The 23,715-nt window shown below is 35.1% G+C and overlaps 2 protein-coding genes across 2 annotated transcripts in view; one reads left to right on the forward strand and one right to left on the reverse strand.

Annotated features, from left to right (window-relative positions):
* The first annotated feature begins 92 nt into the window (after positions 1 to 92).
* Positions 93 to 13,075, forward strand: LOC117314666 (CTD nuclear envelope phosphatase 1-like). Its single transcript, XM_033868749.1, has 7 exons — positions 93 to 336; positions 1,585 to 1,651; positions 2,858 to 2,976; positions 3,394 to 3,465; positions 3,673 to 3,789; positions 4,019 to 4,130; positions 4,757 to 13,075. The coding sequence occupies exons 1-7, from the start codon at positions 238 to 240 to the stop codon at positions 4,897 to 4,899; spliced, it is 729 nt and encodes a 242-aa protein (XP_033724640.1). The 5' UTR covers positions 93 to 237; the 3' UTR covers positions 4,900 to 13,075.
* A 737-nt stretch (positions 13,076 to 13,812) lies between these two features.
* LOC117314665 (DNA ligase 3-like) overlaps positions 13,813 to 23,715 on the reverse strand; it is a 37,691-nt gene continuing 27,788 nt past the window's right edge. The window contains 8 exon segments of the mRNA XM_033868748.1: positions 13,813 to 16,752; positions 17,239 to 17,308; positions 17,438 to 17,523; positions 18,771 to 18,878; positions 19,075 to 19,443; positions 20,075 to 20,439; positions 21,279 to 21,402; positions 22,403 to 22,480. Coding sequence (XP_033724639.1) covers positions 16,654 to 16,752; positions 17,239 to 17,308; positions 17,438 to 17,523; positions 18,771 to 18,878; positions 19,075 to 19,443; positions 20,075 to 20,439; positions 21,279 to 21,402; positions 22,403 to 22,480 — 1,299 coding nt within the window. The 3' untranslated portion in view covers positions 13,813 to 16,653.

Raw genomic sequence — 23,715 nt, forward strand, 5'->3', positions numbered from 1 at the left:
TAAATCTCGCGTGACCTGGATTTTTGTTCGGACACTTTCTGATGTTTACATTAGAGTCAATCTAAATTCCCGAAAATCGGGACATTTTGCGTGAAGGAGAATTGTGGGAATCCAATGGCGCCTTGCAGATAAAAGCAAGTTGACAGTTACCTGCAACTTGTTGTTTATTTATATAATTAAAGACCTCTGAAGACATAATACGTGAACTACAGCGTCTTGATAAAATCATCTACACTCATGATCAAGTACTTTGTTATGGGATTACGCGGTTTCTTTTTGCTGGCTGCTAAGATCTGGAGTTTCGTTTGCTACTGCTTCAAAAGACAAGCCAGGACGGTGAGTGACACACATTTAACTAGGTTATGTTATCATTGTTAAATTTAGACATGTTGACGTCTGTAAAAATATCATAATCACATATAGTGTGGTGAGATTGCAACGTCTGAACAAATAATTGATTAGAATCGTTTTGGCCAAGGTTCAGTTGTAAATGTTTTGAAATAAAACAAGCACGTGCCCGCATATTTAAATATTTAAACCGGATCACAGTTTGACCTAGTATTGTATTGCTATGGTTATTTACACATATATCGTATGTTTACGGTCAATTAATCGATCGGTCGATCAAAGCAAATGATCTAGTGTCCATACGACACGCACAGTAGCAATCATGGCAATGCACATAACTAATTGATAAGCACGCACGTGACCTAAATATCCTTAATCACAAGGTCATTCACCCGTGAAGTTGTGGTTTATTTCAACTTCCTAAATCTGCGTGCATGTGAACTTAAACCAGGATTTGTTTACTGTAATGAGCACTTATTAATTAGCATATAAGTAAACCAGCAAACATAAACAAATCTAGTATCGTGACAAAACCAACAGAAATGACATTTAAGTGTTTACAAACAATATATCTAGTCTGTGGTCAATTTGACTCTTTGAGTATTCAGGGCATTGAGTAGACCACTGTGAGTGTGTTTTTGACTCATCAAAATAAGATTTGACTCTGAGGTTAGAAGGGACGTGTATTTTGCTATGTTTTGACCTAGGCCTATAGATTTCTGAGAAATTGCAGACTGAAAACGGGTACTATAGGACTGTAATTTACCTGGACTGAGCTCGAGTTAAGCAGTTCGATCAATCCGTAAAAGAAACCTCCTCCTTTCTCTTTTTTTTAGGTCACAGTTTCAAATCACTGACCACTGCTTTCTCTTTTTTGCATCTCTGTCACTTAGCTGACAGAACATGTTTCATTGGCTCATGATCAGTTCAGAGTCAATTGACAGAGCCAGGATTTGTTGATACGCCTAAGGAATAGTTTTTTTTGCTCTGTGTTCTCTAACATTAGTGCCCAAAATAATCTCACAGTGGTGGTATCAAGTCTTGGTGGAGAGTTGCAAATTGGAAGAAAATTCACACTCTTGCTTTTAATGTAATGGTTGGTGTGGCTTGCACAATATATAGTGTAAAATACAGGTGACATTTCAAGAAAAGATATGAATTTGAAAAAAGTGTGAAGATCAATTATTTATCTAATCTATTTACCTAATAATGAAATATATTTTATTTGTTTTGCAGGTTATACAACACCAAACAGTTAGATATGAAGTTATACCATTATCACCACTATCAAAGCATAGACTTAGTAAGTATAGCACACCAAACATTTAAATATATGGCAGTTTTCAGTAGTTCAATTCAAACCTGATGATATACTCACATGACCAGTGCTCAAACATTAATCATAAACATGTTTTTATAATGTTTTAATCCGAAGACAATTACTAAAGTTTTTAATAACTCAGTACAAACTTTACCACAAATATTTTCATCAATGTTAAAATCATATGGACAAGTTGCTACATTTTTGGCAGCTATTTGGTTTGTTTTATTCAACGTCCTATCAACAGCCAGGGCACTTGGCAGCTAGTAACACGAAACTGCCGAAAAGGGCAGATATAGGGACCAGTAACTAGGTAGTAAAAATGCTATTTTTGTTGTGTATTCCATACTGTTATATTATAATAATCAAACCTCTACTATTATTACTCTAAACAACACCAATTAGTATTTTCCAGATCAGTATCCCACATTTGGGTCAGAAAAGCCTCAGATATCTAGCTATAGCACATATTTGTATGGGGTGGTATGTGAAGTAAAATTTGGATTAGTACATGTTTTAGGTATACTAGGTAAGTCGTCCCAGATACACATTACAAGAATACTTTTCTTATTTCAGATGTAAACAAATGAAATTAAAGATGCTTTCCAATTAGGCAGCAATGTTTATTTTGATGATTGTCTGCATCGGCTGTTGATGATTGTTCCAAGTCTTCTGCTCATATTTAAATGACCATACTATTTTTATACCGGTAGCTTTACTCATTGGAGGTAGAAAAGTGTCAATACACCCCATAATTATTATACGTCATGAATGAGGAATTGCTAATTTTAGGAATGAGAATAAAAAGTTCAAAAAATGTTTGAGCACTATAGTCCCATTCAAACATTGTTGGTGTAGAGGAGAGCATCGCTATTTATCGGGAATACCCAGTAAACATCTTAATTCCTGTCTTACATTTTCATCATATTTCAGGTATCCAGTTCACACTTAATTTTTAGCCAAATAAGAAGTGAAATCGCCATTTCTCAAAAATCTGAAGGATCAAAACATACTGTATATGTCAAATAGACAATTCAAGTTCCTTCAATCCCAAGGGTCAGATCTCATTTTGGGAGTCACAACCTTACTCTCAAGGGTCTACTGGAAGCCCTGATATTTTTGTGGATACATTATGTATGTATGTAATTCTGTGTAGAATTATGATATATATATTATGTTATATTACAGGTATGCTAAAAAGGAAGACGCTAGTATTGGACCTAGATGAAACACTGATACATTCTCACCATGATGGAGTATTAAAGCCTACAGTTAAGCCTGGAACGCCACCCGATTTTGTCCTTAAAGTAAGTATATATGTAGAGTGAATTGGTTCCTGATATTGTATGCCAAACACTTGTATCTGTAATAGTATGTACCTTTACTATGTATGTTAATTGGCCAATTACATAAATCACAAGTATGAAAGTAGACCACATGCTTAATTGGAAAGGGTCCCAACAATCACCCGTTTAATGAATTAAACAACTGAATGGTGGCCATCTTGGATTTTGACAGCTAAAGATGTGACCATGCTTATTGAATTGATTATGCAATCTTCATTATTGTGTAAAACAACAGAAAGCATAACTATTTATTGAGAATGACCTGATGGATCTTTAGTACTTACTAGCTATATAGGTTACCCCTGATCCTTAATGGTTGATTATGAGACTAATATGAATTTTTGAAGTTATTGTCTCATTAATCTCCTTTTGTTACAGGTTAATATTGACCGACATCCTGTAAGATTTTTTGTACACAAGAGACCACATGTGGATTATTTCTTAGAAATTGTAAGTACATCTTGATTAAGTAATAAATGCTGTCAGAAATATTATTTTAATCCAATCTTTTCCAATTTCACGAAAATTTTTATTGAAACAAAATGTTTGAGGAAACCTTTAACTTATATTTTTTGATATTAAAAACTCCTATTTAAATGTCAGGAAATTGATACTTACGATTTTCACATGATATAAATGATTTTCAACTTCCCACAGGTAAGCCAGTGGTACGACCTGGTGGTTTTTACAGCTAGTATGGAGATTTACGGCGCTGCAGTAGCAGATAAACTTGACAATAATAAAGGCATGCTGCGACGCAGGTATTATAGGCAGGTAAGGTAACAGAATTTACTTTCCTTTAATTGAGAAGAACTCCACCTTGAAATGAAAACAAACATGACATTTTAATAAGAAATTGTGATCTTGTCATGTAAAGTTATTCTAAAATTAATCTGTTGTCGTTTCACCAATAAAGAATAGTATTTGAGCTGGGGAAGGAAAGAAATTTGATATGTACTGAAGATGAGTAGTTAGTTGTACATCCTATTTGTCAATGTTACAGCACTGTCATTTAGCAGAAGGCAGCTACACCAAGAATTTATGTGATATCTGCAGTGACCTTTCCAGTATATTTATTCTTGACAATTCTCCGGTGGCATATAGGAATTATCAAGGTAGGTCATTCAGAAGTGTAAATATGCATTTGACAAATATCTGGATTCATTTAATGATGTCACATAATTCAGTAAGCTTATTTCATTCACTTGACAAAAAATGTGTTCATACTGTTTGAAACCTCCATCTAAATTGAATATTAAACAGTGAAACAACACTGAATAATGTTTTATTAGATTTTGATTTGATCAAATTGAAATAACACCTGGTATATGAATTTATGCAAGGGGACAACTCTGGAAAGCTATCTCCCCTTGTGTGATTTGCATTTTAATTCAATCAGACCAAAATTTGCAAAAACAATTAGTATTGCTTCATTGTTTATTATCCCCTTGTGTGAATTACACAAGGGGAGATAACTTTTAAATTCTATTTTTACAAAGGGATTAAATACTCTGAAATGAATTCAACCATGTAAGATAACTTTGAAGTGAATTTACACATGGGAGATAACTCTTAGCCATATGTTTACACATGGGAGATAACTCTTAGCCATATGTTTACACATGGGAGATAACTCTTAGCAATATGTTTACACATGGGAGATAACTCTTAAATGGATTCAAACAATGATAACTGAAAAAAATTGCAGAAGGGTGAGAACTGTTGTTATTTTTGTTTACAGATAATGCTATCCCAATACGGTCGTGGTTCAGTGATCCTACAGATACGGCACTTCTCTGCTTGTTACCAATGCTGGATGCATTGAGGTTTAGTAACGATGTACGATCAGTGCTTAGTAGAAACTTGCATCTACATCGTACATAGCCCTGGACATTGATCATTTTTGTGGACATCTTGTCATCTTCACTGTAATATAGAACTCAGTATAATCATATGTGTACTACACACTCACAAACACACACACTCACACCCTACGTATCCAAATTAAACTCATGTATCCATCTGAACACCCATCCTCAAAACATATCAAGTCCTGGAACTTTTATATATCCCTCTCGAAGACTAAAGTATCCTTTCCCTTACAAATCATCAAATTATCATCCCTGTCTTCACTCCTTCCTTCCATACGCAATATTCCCTTTCAGTCCATCAAACTCATTCAGCATTTCATCACAAACTTGGTTGATAATGACATTTAAGTAAGCATGTATAATTTCACAACAGATGTGGTTTATATATAGCCAGAAAATCCATAGTTACAAATTTTAAGAAAAAAGCAACACAATTTGATATTCAAACATGACTAGCTAGATGTTACTCTACAACTCAGCTGATCTACAAGTCGCCAAGAGAACAAAATGTGGCCGAGACCGGTATGTTTGTATCAGAGTTTGTGTTATCAGGGAATTCTCATCATACATATTAATAAAATCAGTTGAAAGCAATGATCTCTTAGCGTAGTGACAATGGCTTATAGATTTTTATATATCATTGGATTGATTTAAAATACACTTTTATATTAAAATGTTCCATTTATATACTTTACTGGTAATTAGAAACATTTGTTAGACAGTAGAGATGTCATTTTTCCTGACTGTATATTGGCAGATACAGAGTCACAGCGACAGGTTTAGACCATTAGAACCTTCAATTGTTGTAAACTTTTCTTCACTGTAATGAGGTTTTCTTGGACTCTTTGACTTGCACTTTCATCTTTATATCTTTTAAAAGTGTTTGTGAGTGTATGGCTGTTATTTCTGTCTACAAAAATGAAACGGTTAACTTGAACAATCCAGGTTTAAAATTCACTACTTTCATTTTTCAACACATAACAAGTATTAGTTTATCCACCAACAAAATTGTTATTATGATAAACAAGAGGAGAAATTCAGACACAATGAAACACGTTGAAATTTGATATTAGTTTGTACAAAAATGAATATCAATGATGTAATTTCTACCTCATCAGAACATGTCCAGATATTTTCCCCTAGCACCACCAGCACTTGTGTAGAAAGTGAAGAAATAATTTCTCGGGTAAAATGTGCTAGCATCCAAGTTTTTGTGTATAGCCTCTTGTTGAGTACTTCCACCATTTTCTGTATGTCTGTGTTTAAAAATTATGAAAATGAGTTAAATCTGTTTTAGATAATGTAGTCAATGAAATCTAATGCTTCATTTTCCTCATAATTATCATGAGTTGTCTGCTGGTAATGAACTGATGTGTTGGAATTGGATGGAGTCTGAAGTGTGGATGGTTTAAGTAGAATATGTTAGATTGAAGTGTCCTGTAAAAGCATGTGCATATCAGTAACAGTCCAAATTGTCCAAAGGTAGCAGGAAAGAAATGTAAAAATTGTGACCCGAAGCCATCAGGTTTCTGCTAACAAAAGGTTAATCTGTTCCAGATGTAACTCTGAAACTATTGATTTCTAACCTGATCAACTATTCAATAATAATAAAAAAAGGAAAAATTTGAATGCCAATCAATAACATCCATGTAGAACTTGAAAAGAAATTTATTAAGGTTTTTCAAGCTTTTTCCATATGCTTTTACTACAATATGTGATTTATATTGAAATCCCAAATTACCATATAACTTCTAGAGCTGATGGAATTATTTTTTTATTTGAAATCGGTGTCCTCAAAATACTTTACATGAAGCTCCAGTGCACATTTTCATAGCACATGTTTCATGGTACTAATTAAGTTGATTATTTCAGTAAACGCTGAATAGCTGGAATTGACTAACTAAATAACTTAAATAGTTGACCAGGTAATACTAATTGTATGTACATCAAGGCTTCAGAGTGATTGTCTCTGTCAAGGCTATTTATATACTCAATAAGGTATGTCAAACATGCATTAAGATTTATGATTTACTGATTAAATGTTAAATACTAGTTTAGTGTCACCAGATTGACAAAGTTATCCGTGTGATAGGTATGTATTGGTGCAGAATGAAGTGTGATATACAGGAAGTTATACTACCACTCCATTACAGAGCATGGCCATGATTGGGTACCAAATATATAAACACGTTTCTGATTGGCTGCTACATCCGCAATCCTTCAATGGCTGTTGTGTCAAAGGCAGAACATTTTAAACAGAAAATGAAATAATAATTATGTAATAGTTAGTAAGGAAAACTAATGTAAAATGGAATTTTTGTTTACAATAGATTAGATTTTTTTATCACATGTAAAAAGAAAGCATAAATATATCATGTGTGCAATAAATGTTACATCTATACAAAAAGTTATCTCCCCTGTTAGTATGTCGGAGGACAATCTTGATTCTGGCATCTTGTGCAATTTGTCGTGTTAGGTGACAATGTTTTATCAAGGCAGCATTTGTCCGAAGGCTCAATAAAGGTCTTGTCATCATATTTTACAAAAACCCACAAAAACAAAGGTTTCAATTTTATCGGAGTAGTTAGAAAAATCAATAAATAACCATCTTTCCTGCTACATTGCCGGTTTCTCAAAACCAGTAGGAATTCTGGCACATTGTCACATGCCTGTCTGTTTTTGTACACAAATTTTAAACCATGTATGATATATAAGCCTAGTCACAGTTGACTTGTTCTGACGTCTTTCCAGCTGCATTCCATGATCAAGTTTGTCCACAATATAATCATGAAGGGAGATAACTTGGTATATAATTATATACCCAGATGATTACAAATGCTTTGCTCTGTAACAATAAACCGGACTTGCATTACAAGGCAACACTGAAATTATTTGTCAACCATTTTACAATATGTATCATGTCACCTTGTTGGTCCTAATTGAAGGTCAAGCTCGTGAAGGCTGTGTGTAATACTAAATTGATACAGATTGAGTTTCCAGTTTAATTTTTAATAAATAAGTATATTGTTGTTTGTATATATACTGTATGTTCCAAATGGGACATTTTATTAGCATTGAAATATATAACAACTTTGTTAATTTTGTTGAGTGAGTGTGTAAACTGTAAAAAAGAAGGAAAAAAAACCCAATATTTTATGATTATTTTGCTATCATTTTGTTTTCTATGATTTAAGTTAGGACTGCTTTCTATCTGAATATTTCCATAGATCGATACTTGATTCGATCACCACAGATCATAAGATGTCAGAGTTTTATATAATTTTCGTTTATTTTACAGGGTGCCAGTTTGTTTTGTTAGGGTTTACACATCTTCATAGGTTTTCTAAAAGTATCACTCCACCCAGCATCACACCTGTAGTCTGTGGTAGGACTAATTCTTATTCCATCATCATACATACAGGCTGTGGTAGGACTAATCCTTATTCCATCATCACACATACAGGCTGTGGTAGGACTAATTCTTATTCCATCATCACACATACAGGCTGTGGTAGGACTAATCCTTATTCCATCATCACACCTGTAGTCTGTGATAGGACTAATCCTTATTCCATCATCACACATACAGACTGGTAGGACTAATCCTTATTCCATCATCACACATACAGACTGGTAGGACTAATCCTTATTCCATCATCACACATACAGGCTGGTAGGACTTGTCCTTATTCCATCATCACACCTGTAGTCTGTGGTAGGACTAATCCTTATTCCATCATCACACATACAGGTTGTGGTAGGACTCATGATCCTTATTCCATCATCACACATACAGGCTGTGGTACGACTAATCCTTATTCCATCATCACACCTACAGGCTGTGGTACGACTAATCCTTATTCCATCATCACACATACAGACTGGTAGGACTTGTCCTTATTCCATCATCACACATACAGGTTGTGGTAGGACTCATGATCCTTATTCCATCATCACACATACAGGCTGTGGTACGACTAATCCTTATTCCATCATCACACATACAGGCTGTGGTCAACTAATCCTTATTCCATCATCACACCTGTAGTCTGTGATAGGATTAATCCTTATTCCATCATCACACATACAGACTGGTAGGACTTGTCCTTATTCCATCATCACACATACAGGTTGTGGTAGGACTCATGATCCTTATTCCATCATCACACATACAGGCTGTGGTACGACTAATCCTTATTCCATCATCACACATACAGGCTGTGGTAGGACTTATCCTTATTCCATCATCACACATACAGGCTGTGGTCAACTAATCCTTATTCCATCATCATACATACAGGCTGTGGTAGGACTAATCCTTATTCCATCATCACACATACAGGCTGTGGTAGGATTAATCCTTATTCCATCATCACACATACAGGCTGTGGTAGGACTAGTCCATATTCCATCAATATATATAATATATATATATGTGAGGGATTTAAATTGGCTATATTCACTTATTACAAACAGTGCAAATTAAATACCTGCAAATATTTCGCACATGAATTGTAATCTTTGTGAAGAGTCTGTAACCATATATTTTTTTATGAAATCAAATTGTAGTACATGTGTGTATAATCATTAAGCAGAGTAACGAAGTGCTAAATTGACATACCGCACCATTTGGTGTTAAGATTACGAATTTACCTTTTCTCTGTCGTTTGTGAGAGCTTTGTCACCAAAAATACATGCAGAGCAATACCCACATGCAAATGAAATCAAAATTCTTATTCAAAATCATTATGACGATTGCAAAATATCAACATATTAAATAAATACAGAGAATAAGACCAGGTGTTTCTGGAGGGGTAGCGTCTTAACTGCTTCATCAGTGACACCCACAAATCTAGGTCAAATCACAGCTTTGGAATGGTGTGTTTCTGGGTGGAGTTACTGTCCAAATGGAGTGTTTTTTCTGAAGTATTATAACTAAAGGTTTGATCTTGGTATGTTGTGTTAGCATGAGGTTCAAAGGTCACAATGTCCATCACTCATTTTACACCTTAACAAGTTTGGAGATTGATATCAGTACATACAGGTGCCTACCTTCACAAAGAGGCAAATAATATTTCATAATATTTTCTTTTTAATCAACAGATATAAAACAGTTCATAGTTCCTTCACTTTATTTCTATGAAATATTAAGAATGTCAGCATTTTGAGAAAGTATACAGTGTACTTATGCATTATAGTATTGAAATCTATGTATGCTAGATGTCTTGTTAAATTTTTGGGTGTGATTGTCATTAGGGCAACTTTGGGTTCTGATAGCAACCTGTAGTTCTCTTGGTGAACTTTGGGTTCTGATAGTGACCTTTAGTTCTCTGAGTAAACTTGGGTTCTGATAGTGACCTGTAATTCTCCGAGTGAACTTTACACTGCAGCAGTAAATGTCAGTTATTTAATACTTTAAAAAGAAAAAAAACATTTTCATGATCTCTTGATTGTCTAGTCAGAAATCTAAATAATAATTGTTATATAACAACATATTAGACTGTGACTGTATGTATTTATATAAGATTTCTGTGGTTTTGTATGAGTTTATCTATAAAATCTTAAGGGGATGAGACCATGTATTATTTACAGGGCCAGGTTGTCTAGACTCTTACTGTGGGTGTTTAGACCGACGTGGCTAGTACCTGTCAGTTCGAATCTGTTTTAACACATTGTAATATCTGTGATTCCACATGTGAAAAACACCAAACAATTCAGATAAAAAATTGATCATTGCTAATGATTAATGTTTATACTCTTTTCACTAGTATTTCTAGTGGTATTAAATTTTCTGAAGGGTGATATTGCCTCAACTCTAGAATATTTATCCATCAGTAGTCCTAATTTCAAGTGTTATAATTAATTACTCAAAATAATGTCAAAATAAATCTTAAGGATGTTCAAACTGTTGTAATGATTTTGTTCTACAATCTTAAGTAAATGTACAGATTATTTTAGATTAAGCCTGATGTACATTTCACTTTACAAAGTCCGGAATATCAGAGTTTACAGAATATGCAAGTATAGTACAGTTGTATCCCCCTCTATATCCTCTCAGCTGATCTATTGTTATTTCGCTTGTTCTCCATATTTACCAGTTTAATACACGTTCAGTACTACCGTGTACGATGTCTAGCTGTTGTTGCCCCGTATCTTAACCTGTTGTTGTATAAGTGCTGTGTTGTATGTAATGTGTTTCCTACTCTGATGCCCAGTTGTATGATGTCACTTTGAGATGGTACTGGTGAGGAGAGAGCAGCCAACACCTTACCCCAATCGCTCCTCTCGTATTGTAAAAATAGTCTTCATGGAAAACTGATTATTCTTCTGGAGAAACATATTTCTACATAAGTATCGGTGTTTCATAATTTTCAAGAAAAAGCTACAAAATAATGATTTATTACAATGTTATGACTTGTTAAAATTTTTAATCCTACAACTGAAATGTCTCAAAATTTAGCTCTATGTGGTAATTGCTGTGAACTGCTGAGTAAACAGGGCAGCCTCAACTGTATGGTGTAAATCCTTAGAAAGAGGCCGTATATACTCCTGTTTTTCCAGTAGATGGTGTAATATTGATAATAAATACAATTGTGCTACAAAAAATTTAAGACACTGCAAGTTCTGAGTGTGAATATGGCTTATTGTCTTTTTTCACATACAAGATTTGTAACCTATTTTTATTCTTTCAATGTTTTAAACTCAGTCTTCAGTCAAAGTTTGAATTCTGTATTAAGGATAAACTTTTAAATCAAATGATCAAACAAAGATGCCTGTGAAGGTTGGTTTTTTTTTACATGGGGTTCTGTTTTCCATATATTTTTCAAAGATGGACAAAAAAATTGCTGAATTGAATTTAAGTTAGTAATGAGAAAAATTATGGTCCATTTTTTTTTAAATTTTTGCCAAATTTTTATTATCATTAATCCTTTTTTTGTTTGGCTTCAACTATGAGGTAAAAGTGAAAATTTGAGGGATGGCTTCAACTATGAGGTAAAAGTGAAAATTTAATCCCTCAAAAAATCTATTTCAATACAGTAACACATCTTACAAAATTCCTTTGAAGTATTTCTGTAAACAGGAGTCCTGTGCTTATTGGGCAGGACAGAGAAACTGATGCATTGTGATATAGAACCTGTATCCCATTTCATTCACCAACATCAAACACTGTAGCGTAGGTTATGATTTTTGTTGTCATCGCTTGTAATGATTGATGTCATGCTATTTTATCAGTTACCATAGAATCCTTCACTCCCTTCTGGTTATGCAATGGACTTGATTGGGAGAGTCTAATTTACGTATAACTTTAGGGCGAAAGGAACAGTAACATGTCTGTAATACTAACTTTCACACCCCTATGAAAATATTGAGCTGGTCCATATACATGTATTTTGGGTATAGAAATTTGTTCCACTTTGTTAAATATAATATCAGATGCAGCTCAGAGTATTGTATACCTTGATATTTATGTTTTACTAAAGGTTTGGTCACCAGACACTGCAAATCAAATTCACCCAGTATTTTTTTTATTATTTTGCCTAGGCAATCTATACTGCATATGATTTTAATCTTCCCCTATGATTAATTGCTTGATGTGGGGAAAGGGGGCCAAAAATAAGAAATGAAAGTTAAGAGGTAGAAAAATGAGTCGAATCAAAAAAAGGAGGAAATGTTTCATTTTACAGTCAGTTTTGGCTTCTTGATAATAAAATACATTGTTTAATTGACACGGAATACTTTTGATGAGAGACTCATTAAACAACAATGTCACCATATTGATGAGAATCCTTTGCATGAACAACCTTTCAGGTGTATTACTGCAGAAATGTAATTTTTGCGACCTCAAAAATAAATTTTGTCATATATGACTATAGAAATGTGCCTTTTTAGGGTGGAAACAACTTCTTTATGTTACAACTGGACCAGATCCGACGTTATGTTACAACTGGACCAGATCTGACCTTTATGTTACAACTGGACCAGATCTGACCTTTATGTTACAACTGGACCAGATCAATCATGGGACATATGGGTGAGAAAGTTACGAACATTTTTATGTGATTCATACATCACATGTGATCCATCAATTGTTACCATGACAACCGTGGTGAAACGGTAGTCAACATCACTGTTTGTTATTAGACTACATCAATAAATCTATCTGTCCAGGATATGGGCAGAGAAATCAGTCATAGACTTTTGTTGTATCTGGAGATGTCCGTGGGGACTACACTCAATACCTTACCCAAGGTCTGTATATCTCGAGGGTTGTTCAAATTGTATTTCTCCATAGTTGACAGATTGTGTATCTCACTTTACAATAAATCTATTCAAAGAGAAACATATAATCTATCCAGCAAGAGTTTGCAGGAAGATATTGGCCAAGGTTTTGGCAAGCTATTGCATGACATCAAATTTTATATGTAGATTTGACTGGGCAGATGTTTGCTTCAATACCTGGGCCCAGTTGTTCAAAAGATGATTAGTTTGATCGCTTAATTAGTGAAAATCTCATTTCTCATTTACTTCAATACCTGTGTAGATATATTCCTTCAGGTGGGCAAGTAGGAAGAGACTGAGCAGTGTTATAGTCTCATAAACTTTGGTTAAGTTAGTTTTACCACAAATGATTGATCAGGATTTTAAAATTGTTGTTAAATTATGATTAGCCTAATCACCTTTTGAACAACTGGGCCCTGATTGCAGACTGTGTGTAAATAGAAGAGATTTTAACAAAGGCCATAGCACACATTGGGTTGGGTGTCTTGGTCATCGTAATTATATTACTGACACTATTTGTGTTTGCCATTTCTGATGGACTATCAACAGGTGAACTGTGACCATTGTTATTGTAGGATATCAACCACACAAACATCTGGCCCTCCAATATTTTTTGTGTAAGATAAGAGAAAGCAAAACCAAGATACTGTATCTAAATCTGCCATTTTATTGTAAAATCCACAAATTAATAAGCAGATAATGTTGCTAATATTTTTAGACGACTTGCCCAATGGGTATGGAGGAGCCCCATTGTAAAATTGTGTGTATGGAGTAGTCCCACTGTATTTTATATATTTACTGTACCGGGTAGTTACTTTATAATGAATCACTTGTTCCTACAGATATAAAAAACATCATGATTTTGCTTATGGAATCTTTTTACAAACCAGAGGCCAATGGGCCTTATCGGTCACTTGAGCTCTTGTCAAATGTGTTAAATTTGACCACTGTGACTTTGAAGGTAGGTCAAGGTCATTCATTTGAACGAATTTGGTAGCCCTTCACCCCGGCATGGTAATGGGCAAATATGATTCTGGAAATCTTATTTATTAAAGAAAAAGTAAGAAATGTAAGTAGTAACACACACACCACACCGCATAAATGCAACATCCATAGGTCATCGGAGACTTTTTTTCAGGTGACATAAAAAATGAAAAAAGGTATAAGAAAATTATTGCCTCAATATACAGAGTTTACTAAAAAGTAACAAATATACACAGGAAAACAATACAGTATAGGTCAACAAAAACACTAACGGAATATATAGGTGTAACAAAGTACAGTATACATGTATATACAGGTAAAATGTATCAAAATATCTACTGAATATACCTAATACCTACAGTGTACAATTCAGTTACCTTTACTATCTTCATTGTCTGAATTGTGTGGGAAAACAAGATTATCCAGACATTTTTGGTGTAGATGTACAATATTTTCCGAAGAACACTAGTTTGGGATGGGGGAGGGTTTACCTCTGTGAAAACAAAATAATTGGGTTATTGGGACAATTTTGGTAGATATTTATGTTCCTGAGAATACAAGCTTGATATACTGGCTTTAACCCACAGCCAATAAAAGTCATTGATAAACATATATTTGAATATTTCTCCTTTACTTCAAAACCTGAGTGTGTGTATTCCTTAAAATAGACCGATATGAAGAGTAGGCAGGTATAAAGAGACCAACGAGTGTGAAACGTTGCAGTTTCATGAAAATAAAAAGTTAGTTCACCTTTTGAACTGGTCCCAGATACAGCTTTTCCATGTTACCAACTTTCCTTGTTATATAGTATTTAAGTTTAATATTAAGTGTGTTTTGATATATTTTTTATGGTTCCTCAACCGAGAAAAAAATTTACCCATGAAGAACTTTTCACTTTATACAGAAGACAAGTATAAACCAGTAGGTTTCATTTATAGCTGCCAGACATGATGTTTATAACGATGACCAGACATAAACAACATACAAATTAATGTATATGTAAACTGCTATATCACAAAGGGTGTTTCCAGGTTTATAGAAACACTAGATTTGTTTACATGCACACAACCACAAAACTCAGTTTCATTACATAGCCATCATCATGCTGAACTTATCTGTACAATTTTATGACTCCCCATACAAGGCATCTCATTCATGTTTATAAATAAATCCAAGCATAATTATCACAAGAATTCCCAGAGGGACCTTGACGCCCAACATCGAATGACCTTTTTGGGTTTCCGTTAGACAGTCCTTTTCCCTACTTTTCTCATATCTTCCTCCCAATCGTTTGAAAATGAGGTGAACCTACACATGAAATCTGAGAAAAATCCATCAAAAACGCTCTGTGAAATAAAGATAACACCTTCAACTAATACACGAGGAACCTGCTTATGAAATTCAAGAACGATCCAAGAATATCTTTGAGAAATAGCTATAACAAACTGTCAAATTCCAAATGGCTGTCTGTTGGCCATCTTGTTTTCATATCAGTCTCAAAATTAAACATGCACATCTTGGGGCCAAGGGAAACTGACATATGAAACACAAGAAAGATCCATGACTACGTTTTGTGAATAAGTGATAACAAGGATTGTTTACTGATGGACGGAGTGACAACGGACCCCAGATGAAGGGCGATTTGAATCAAATGGTCAACTAAAAATCTGCTTGTTAATGACAAATGTACTTTAAATATATGTATACATTATTATTTGCACAAAATATTAATGGTGACTTTCAAAATGTTCCTTCGTTATAAATAGGAATTTGCATTTAGGAAGTTCTTTCCTGAGTAAACGATAGATAATAAACTCATATTTTGTAAATTCTGCAACGACACTATAAGACTACCTCTCATCAATACATCCCGTTATCCTTCCATGTCCTTACAACGGTACACAACAGTATAAATAAGAGATCCCAGAGGGATCTTGGTACTCAACAACAAATTACCTTAACTGGATCTCTCTATCACTAATCTTTTCTCTACTTTTTTCTTTTTCATTAAGAAAAAAATTCCAGAGACATCTCATACAAAATAGAAAATATTTAAATGATGATTTTTTGCAATGCCTGTCGACACTGACACTATAAACAGGTGATTTCTGCTCAGATTTGCTCATTTTCATGAGGCCCATCAGTTACGACAAAATCCAATCCACTCTTGGACTGTCGCCTTTAAATTTGACTCACGGTTTGAACTCACAGCTGCTCTTCCAGTATTGGATTATATGTCCAATTCACTTGTCTCCATATAATTACATGATATTTTATAGGAAACACTCAATGACATCTTCAAGGACTTTTCAAGGTCATGGGCCAGGATTCAAAGCTTTTCAAGGCGACACAGCAAAGTTTAAGACTATGCATCCTATGCTGATTTGTTCCTGTCTCATCAAGTCATGTCAAAGACTTGATCAGGCTACAAATACTTGATCAAATGACAAATTCTGAATTAATATGAAAAATATATATATATATACATGTATATAGATATGGATCATGTGACACGAAACTTCTGCAACGGCATTTTCATCTTCTTCTTGATACTGTTCCACAGCCAGTCAACCGTGACGCAGGAACCAGATGTCAACACCGCCTGGAAACAGGATAATGAAGCTATAGATAAACTGCTTAAAATAAATCTTTCAAAAATCGTTGAATAAAGCTGTGGCTTAAATAATGCCAGCACAACAATGTCATGATTATAAAACCTAGAGAGTTCCAAAGAGTGACTACTCAGGGAGGAGGTCTACAATCTACAGACAAAATGGTTGATAAGATATATATAATCTTAAAACTAGGTAAATGTATGTCCCTGCAAAACTTTTAATATGGACAAATTTATATCAGTAAGTGGAATGCATTATATAATGAGGCAGTTATTTTATTAAAAGTTAAAAACAAACCAGCTTCATAAATATTCTTTAACTTAAGGAAATTCTTGAACTTGATTTTTTCCATATGAAAGCATCACAGAATTTAAGGAAGTTTCCTTAACTAAAACTCTGCAGAAAATTTTAAGTTAAGAAACGTTGATAAAACTGGGACCAGATTGTAAATTGTACAATGAATATTCTCCTACCTGCCCTGGTTTAACAATCACATGTGTTGCAGTTTTCTTCTGAAAGTCATTCACTAGATCTCCATCAAATCTGTAAAAACAATTCATTAAATATTTCAGAAATTAAATAAAGAACATAATTAATAAGATATTAAATTCAATTAAATCTCTTTTTTTTTTCAAATAACCAACCTATCTGAACCATCTCTCATATTCTTACCCAATAATGTACCGCTTCAGCAGTCTGTACTTGTCTGTGTCTTCAGACAGGAATATCTTTGTTCCAGAAAACACATTTGGTAATCTCTGCAATGACAAGATATACACATATAATTTTGTCTCTCTTGTAAAGCTTTTGATAATCTTATGCCACAATTCCACAAAATTAGCAGTATATATATATTTCTCTCGGTACAACTACGACAGGAAATTCAAATCTATATCTTCGGATCACCAACACATAGTGTATATGATACATTGTTCTAATAAATAGATGACACATTATAAGTTCTGAAAAAATACAACAATTGAATGAGCCAACAAAAAACCTTGTTCATACATAAGATGTATGTTGAATATGTATACAGAATTAGAGTTCAATAAGAAAAGTTCGGGAGGAATGCTTTAGAGGAAAATTGAATTTATGTGTTCCGAATAAAAAAGATTTTCATAGCTATGTTCACAACATAACGGAAATCTTGAGTATCGGCTTGAAACAACCACAATCCATTTCAACAGTGAATGTACAATCAATGGTATTGAACAGTCAAACCAAAACCAATGGTATGCAGAATGATCCAAACCAAATTCCATCCAAAGCCATTCAGACATTCAAGACTACTAGTTATTTGAACAATATGTTGATTAATGGGCAGACGACAGATACTGCGCCATTGTATAAACTGAGCTTAACACTACAATATGCAATCCAGTCTAAGGTAGTATGCACACTTACCTCCCCTGGTTTGGGAAGTATACACACTTACCTCCCCAGGGCCCCACTTGATTTGCACTCTTCTCGGAAGAGAAGCTTTCCGTTACATGTAAATCAAGTAAACCAGAAGAAAATAACCGAAAACAAACAAGTTTTAGAGTTTTCTCAAACACTATGACACAAACATGTGCATGTATGTGTCATAAATCCTTCTCTAGTGAAACTCATCACTCGCACACTTAAAACATGGTCGCTGCAATCTTGGAAGATAAATAGACGGAAGAGGTAGAAGATCTTCCAGAAGCAGCAGAGCTACAAATCGAGTGACCGGCTGGTTTGGGTAGTCTACACACTTATCTCCCCTGATTTGAGTAATCTACACACTTATTTCCCCTGATTTGGGTAATCTACACACTTACCTCCCCTGGTTTTGGTAGTCAACATACTTACCTCCCCCTGGATTGGATAATCTACACTCTTGAATTGGAAAGTCTACACACTTACCTCCTCTGATTTCAGTAATCTACACACTTACCTCCCCTGGATTGGATAATCTACACTCTTGAATTGGAAAGTCTACACACTTATCTCCTCTGATTTTAGTAATCTACACACTTACCTCCCCTGGCTTGGGCAGCTTGTGGTCAGTAGGATGGTAATATTGCTCAATATGTGCAGGGTTGGTTTGGTAACAGTCACTACTGTATTTACACAGAGGTTTGGAGGACTGAAAATAACATTAGCAGATAGATTATCTGATAGGTCTTTGATGAAGTGTGTCATTAGTTTAAAAGTGATGATAGTAATCTACATGTCATTAAATCCATAATCAAATTTGTTCTGATTTTTCTTTCAGGAGTAAATACTTATACCTACTGTAAAAGAGATGGATAACATGATGAAACCTTTATAGTTTTCCTTACCTTCTTACTGGGTGATTCATCATCCTTCCTTTTTGAAGGAGAAATTTCCATTTTTTTCTTTGGTGATGAAGCTTCGTCACTATCCTCTGACCTTGACCTTTTCTCACCCCTTTTGACCCAGCCTGCCAGTGTCCCAGTCTTACCAGGTGAGGCCTTGGAGGGTGTTTCTGACCCATTACCTTTGACCGGGGTAGAGGATGCTGACCCCCGACCTTTGACTGGGGTAGCTGACCCCCCACCATTGGGATGACCATTACTGTTGCTGTTGTTATCGTCACTGTCCTGGCTACCTTTCCGCTTCACAGAAGAGTTGCCTTTCTTACTACTTGGAAACAGATCTGATGTCTCCTTCGACTTCTTGAAAAGTTCCTGCAAAGTAGTCAAGAGAATTTGAAATGATGGCCCATACTGCTATGAAGAAATACCACAGAAACAGGGGCAGCCAGCTATCTAGATTCCTACCTCTCACATTGTTATGGGTTTTATTATTTCTTAAATGAAATAAAGACATTCCCTGGAATATTGCAGGCTGTCAGGGTACATACATTTGTACAGAAATCCTACCTCTCATACTTTCAAGGGTTTACTGTATAACATGAAATTTTGGTTGTTATAAAATAATCACTAGATTCATGTTTAATATGGAAAAATAAATAAATATAGCAAATCTAGTTGAAATATCTGACTATGATATGTTTTATATAAAACCACCAGATGGATTTGTAGTAACTCAACAACTGCCTTATAATGTATTACAGTCCAAACAGTGGAACTAGAGTTGTTTATGAAATAATGACAACTAATGATTTCATGACGAGCCTCGACAAGACTTACATGAAAGTCTGTATTAATATCTAGGTTAGTCAAGATATCTTCCTAAAATGTTACATTTAAATAAACAAACATGCCCCCGAGTATGGAAACACTTGTATGATAAAGAAGGTTTACCTTTTAACAAACATAACCCCCTGAGTATGGAAACATGTTAAACCAGGTTTACCTTTAGCCTGGGGAGGTTAGTTGCCTCCTTCCAGCTTTTGTCATCGCGGAATTTGGTGATGCGAGGAAACCTGATGCTGATTCCATCTGCAGTATGGATCTCCGCCTGAGTGAACTCTGCTCCAGCTATCTCCCATACCGGCGCCTTCTTAGGGTCACGGATCACAAAGTCAGGGACTAATTGCTTTTTTATATTAAGCCAGTCCGGAATCTTCCTGGCATCCTTACTGATTTTGACCATGTCCAGCTTGGTCTGGAGCTCGTCTAGAGTCTTGTCGTCCAGCCCGCTGTGACATTTAGTGACCGTACACCACTGGTCGTTATCAGGATCGTGAACGCCAAAGAGGAAAACAGACATGATTCCACCTACAACGTATTCAATGTGAGACAAAAATTGACATATTTGTAATAAGCTATCTGTTTCTACCTATAACTTATTCAATGTGAGACAAAAATTGACATCTTTGTAATAAGCTATCTGGTACTACCTACAACGTATTCAATGTGAGACAAAAATTGACATCTTTGTAATAATCTAATGTGAGGCAAAAATTGACATCTTTGTAATAATCTATCTGTTTCTACCTATAACTTATTCAATGTGAGACAAAAATTGACATCTTTGTAATAATCTAATGTGAGACAAAAATTGACATCTTTGTAATAATCTATCTGTTTCTACCTATAATGTATTCAGTGTGAGACAAAAATTGACATCTTTGTTATAATCTATCTGCTTTTCTGCATCATCTGATCTGAAAACAGGTCAACAGGGCAGTATACACATCTGATCTGAAAAACAGGCCTTTAGGACAGTATACAGAGTATATGTTGTGTGACAAGATTATTATCAAAACATTTATTAACTTTCATTTATTAGCTCACCTATCTAAAAGTGCCTGTCAGCATTGTTCGACACAAACCCTAAAATGCTTATTATTCTTATGAATAACAATGAATTCTAGAGAAATGATGGGCAAGTAGCATGTGGACCTAGTAAACCAAAACATTTTCGAGAACTAGCTGTAGGTCATATTATAATACACAGCTTTGAAACCAGGCTTCAGAAATTGCTGCTTTTCTTTTCTTTGATGAATAAAAGAATCAATATGTCACCAGTGTCATTGGTTTTATGGATTGAATTACCAGACATTAAACGACAGAACCAACTCCTCCTATTCAGAAAAGGCCTCAAAGGCCTGTACCTTTGTTTCCTGATCCGAAGTAAGCTCCTAACACCACCAGATCAGCAGAGTCAGCCATTGTACCCTGTTCTAGGTAGTCCTTCTTTATCTTCAACCAATGTCTCTTTCCTGGCTCATAGATCCCCTATAAATGTAAAACAGAAATATGTAATGTACTACAATCATGGGACATTCATGTTATGTACAAGACCTAAAATCAGAATTGTCAGTCTTCATAGTTATACTAACTTTCCAGATGTTTTTAAATTAGATCTATATCTAAATCTTAACAGCTTCTTTTGTAAATTATATGATGCAGAACTTATGACACCAAATAACAGAGTAGCTAGAGTCTATATGGTTATATCAACTATTTCAGATGTCTTATATCCTAATCCAAATCATAACAGACTCTTTGGTAAATTGCATGATGCAGTACATCTGATCACACATAGATCTCCATAGATACAGTAATTTCAATGTTTCTGGTACCTATTTCTTACCCACATTGAAATTTTAAAACACTCTTTGGTAAATTGTTTCACACTGTAGTGAAATCAGAACACTGTCCTTATCCTCTTGATTGGACCGAGGTCCATTACAGAGAACTTTTTTTCTTTTGAAACTAGATGTAATCTCAAAGCAGCTTACTTGTTTCCTGATTCTACTTTACAATGAATTGCCCTTCTGTTCCAATAAGCTCCCCAGCCCTGAGGTTTAATTTACATTTCTATAGCAACAATCTACTTCTGGTACATGACACAAGGCCATCTCAAAATTTCCACTTGCAGATTTTTTTTTTTCTTTTTGAGATCCTGGATAAACAAACACAACAGATGTGGATGTTAAAGGCCAAAATTCAGGTCACAGTAACCTATTTCTAATACAAAATAACTCTTATATCTTGAATTTATGCTCTGGAACAAATTCATAAAAGTGACAAACCTAAATTAACCTATGGCCCCAGTTTTGTAATAAGAAGATATTACACAATGATTCTACTCTACATAATGACAGAAGATTGGAATAGTATATAGTACATTATCGGGAGTAATTGGTTACACTGCACAGCTGTCACCAACCTTACATACAACAATTAGATAACAGATAATTGCCAATAAGTTTAACAAGGGGAGACTACTTACATTGACGTCCTTGAGAACAAGTCCCTCCAGTCCCTGTCTAAACACATCGTTCATCATATCCTGTAGGTCATCGGGCTCCTGTACAACAAATCTCCAATATTAGTATCCGGCATTCTGAACTGGGTAATCAAACATATAGGTATAAACCATGATTTTTACTGGTATCAACAGCATTTACTTGTCGTCTAATACTAGGACATTATTTATAATTGGAAAGGTCTTTTGATGAGGTTACATCGCTGAACGTCTGTCTGTTGGGATCCTATACTTCTCATTTGTAATCATATATATATTCATAGACATAACACATCGTGTGATACCCACCTTGATGTACTGTCTCTCTCAGACATAACACATCGTGTGATACCCACCTCGATGTGCTATCTCTCTCAGACATAACACATTGTGTGATACCCACCTTGATGTACTGTCTCACTCAGACATAACACATTGTGTGATACCCACCTCGATGTGCTATCTCTCTCAGACATAACACATTGTGTGATACCCACCTTGATGTGCTGTCTCTCTCAGACATGACACATTGTGTGATACCCACCTTGATGTACTGTCTCTCTCAGACATAACACATTGTGTGATACCCACCTTGGTGTACTGTCTCTCTCAGACATAACACATTGTATGATACCCACCTTGATATGCTGTCTCACTCAGACATAACACATTGTGTGATGCCCACCTCGATGTGCTATCTCTCTCAGACATAACACATTGTGTGATACCCACCTTGATGTACTGTCTCACTCAGACATAACACATTGTGTGATACCCACCTTGATGTACTGTCTCTCTCAGACATAACACATTGTGTGATGCCCACCTCGATGTGCTATCTCTCTCAGACATAACACATTGTGTGATACCCACCTTGATGTACTGTCTCACTCAGACATAACACATTGTGTGATACCCACCTTGATGTACTGTCTCTCTCAGACATAACACATTGTGTGATACCCACCTTGATGTACTATCTCTCAGACATAACACATTGTGTGATACCCACCTTGATGTGCTGTCTCTCTCAGACATAACACATTGTGTGATACCCACCTTGATGTACTATCTCTCAGACATAACACATTGTGTGATACCCACCTTGATGTACTGTCTCTCTCAGACATGACACATTGTGTGATACCCACCTTGATGTACTCCCTCTCTCAGACATAACACATTGTGTGATACCCACCTTGATGTGCTGTCTCTCTCAGACATAACACATTGTGTGATACCCACCTTGATGTACTGTCTCACTCAGACATAACACATTGTGTGATACCCACCTCGAT

The sequence above is a fragment of the Pecten maximus genome, chromosome 16 (genome assembly GCF_902652985.1).
Source record: "Pecten maximus chromosome 16, xPecMax1.1, whole genome shotgun sequence".
In the NCBI taxonomy this organism is placed as follows: Eukaryota; Metazoa; Mollusca; class Bivalvia; order Pectinida; family Pectinidae; genus Pecten; species Pecten maximus.

Excerpts from the sequence above, each read along its gene's own strand:
- LOC117314666 (XM_033868749.1), top strand. The coding sequence starts at position 238 with ATGATCAAGTACTTTGTTATGGGATTACGCGGTTTCTTTTTGCTGGCT. Across the intron at positions 3,466-3,672 it reads TGGATTATTTCTTAGAAATT|GTAAGCCAGTGGTACGACCT; the intron begins GTAAGTACATCT and ends AACTTCCCACAG. Across the intron at positions 3,790-4,018 it reads GACGCAGGTATTATAGGCAG|CACTGTCATTTAGCAGAAGG; the intron begins GTAAGGTAACAG and ends TCAATGTTACAG.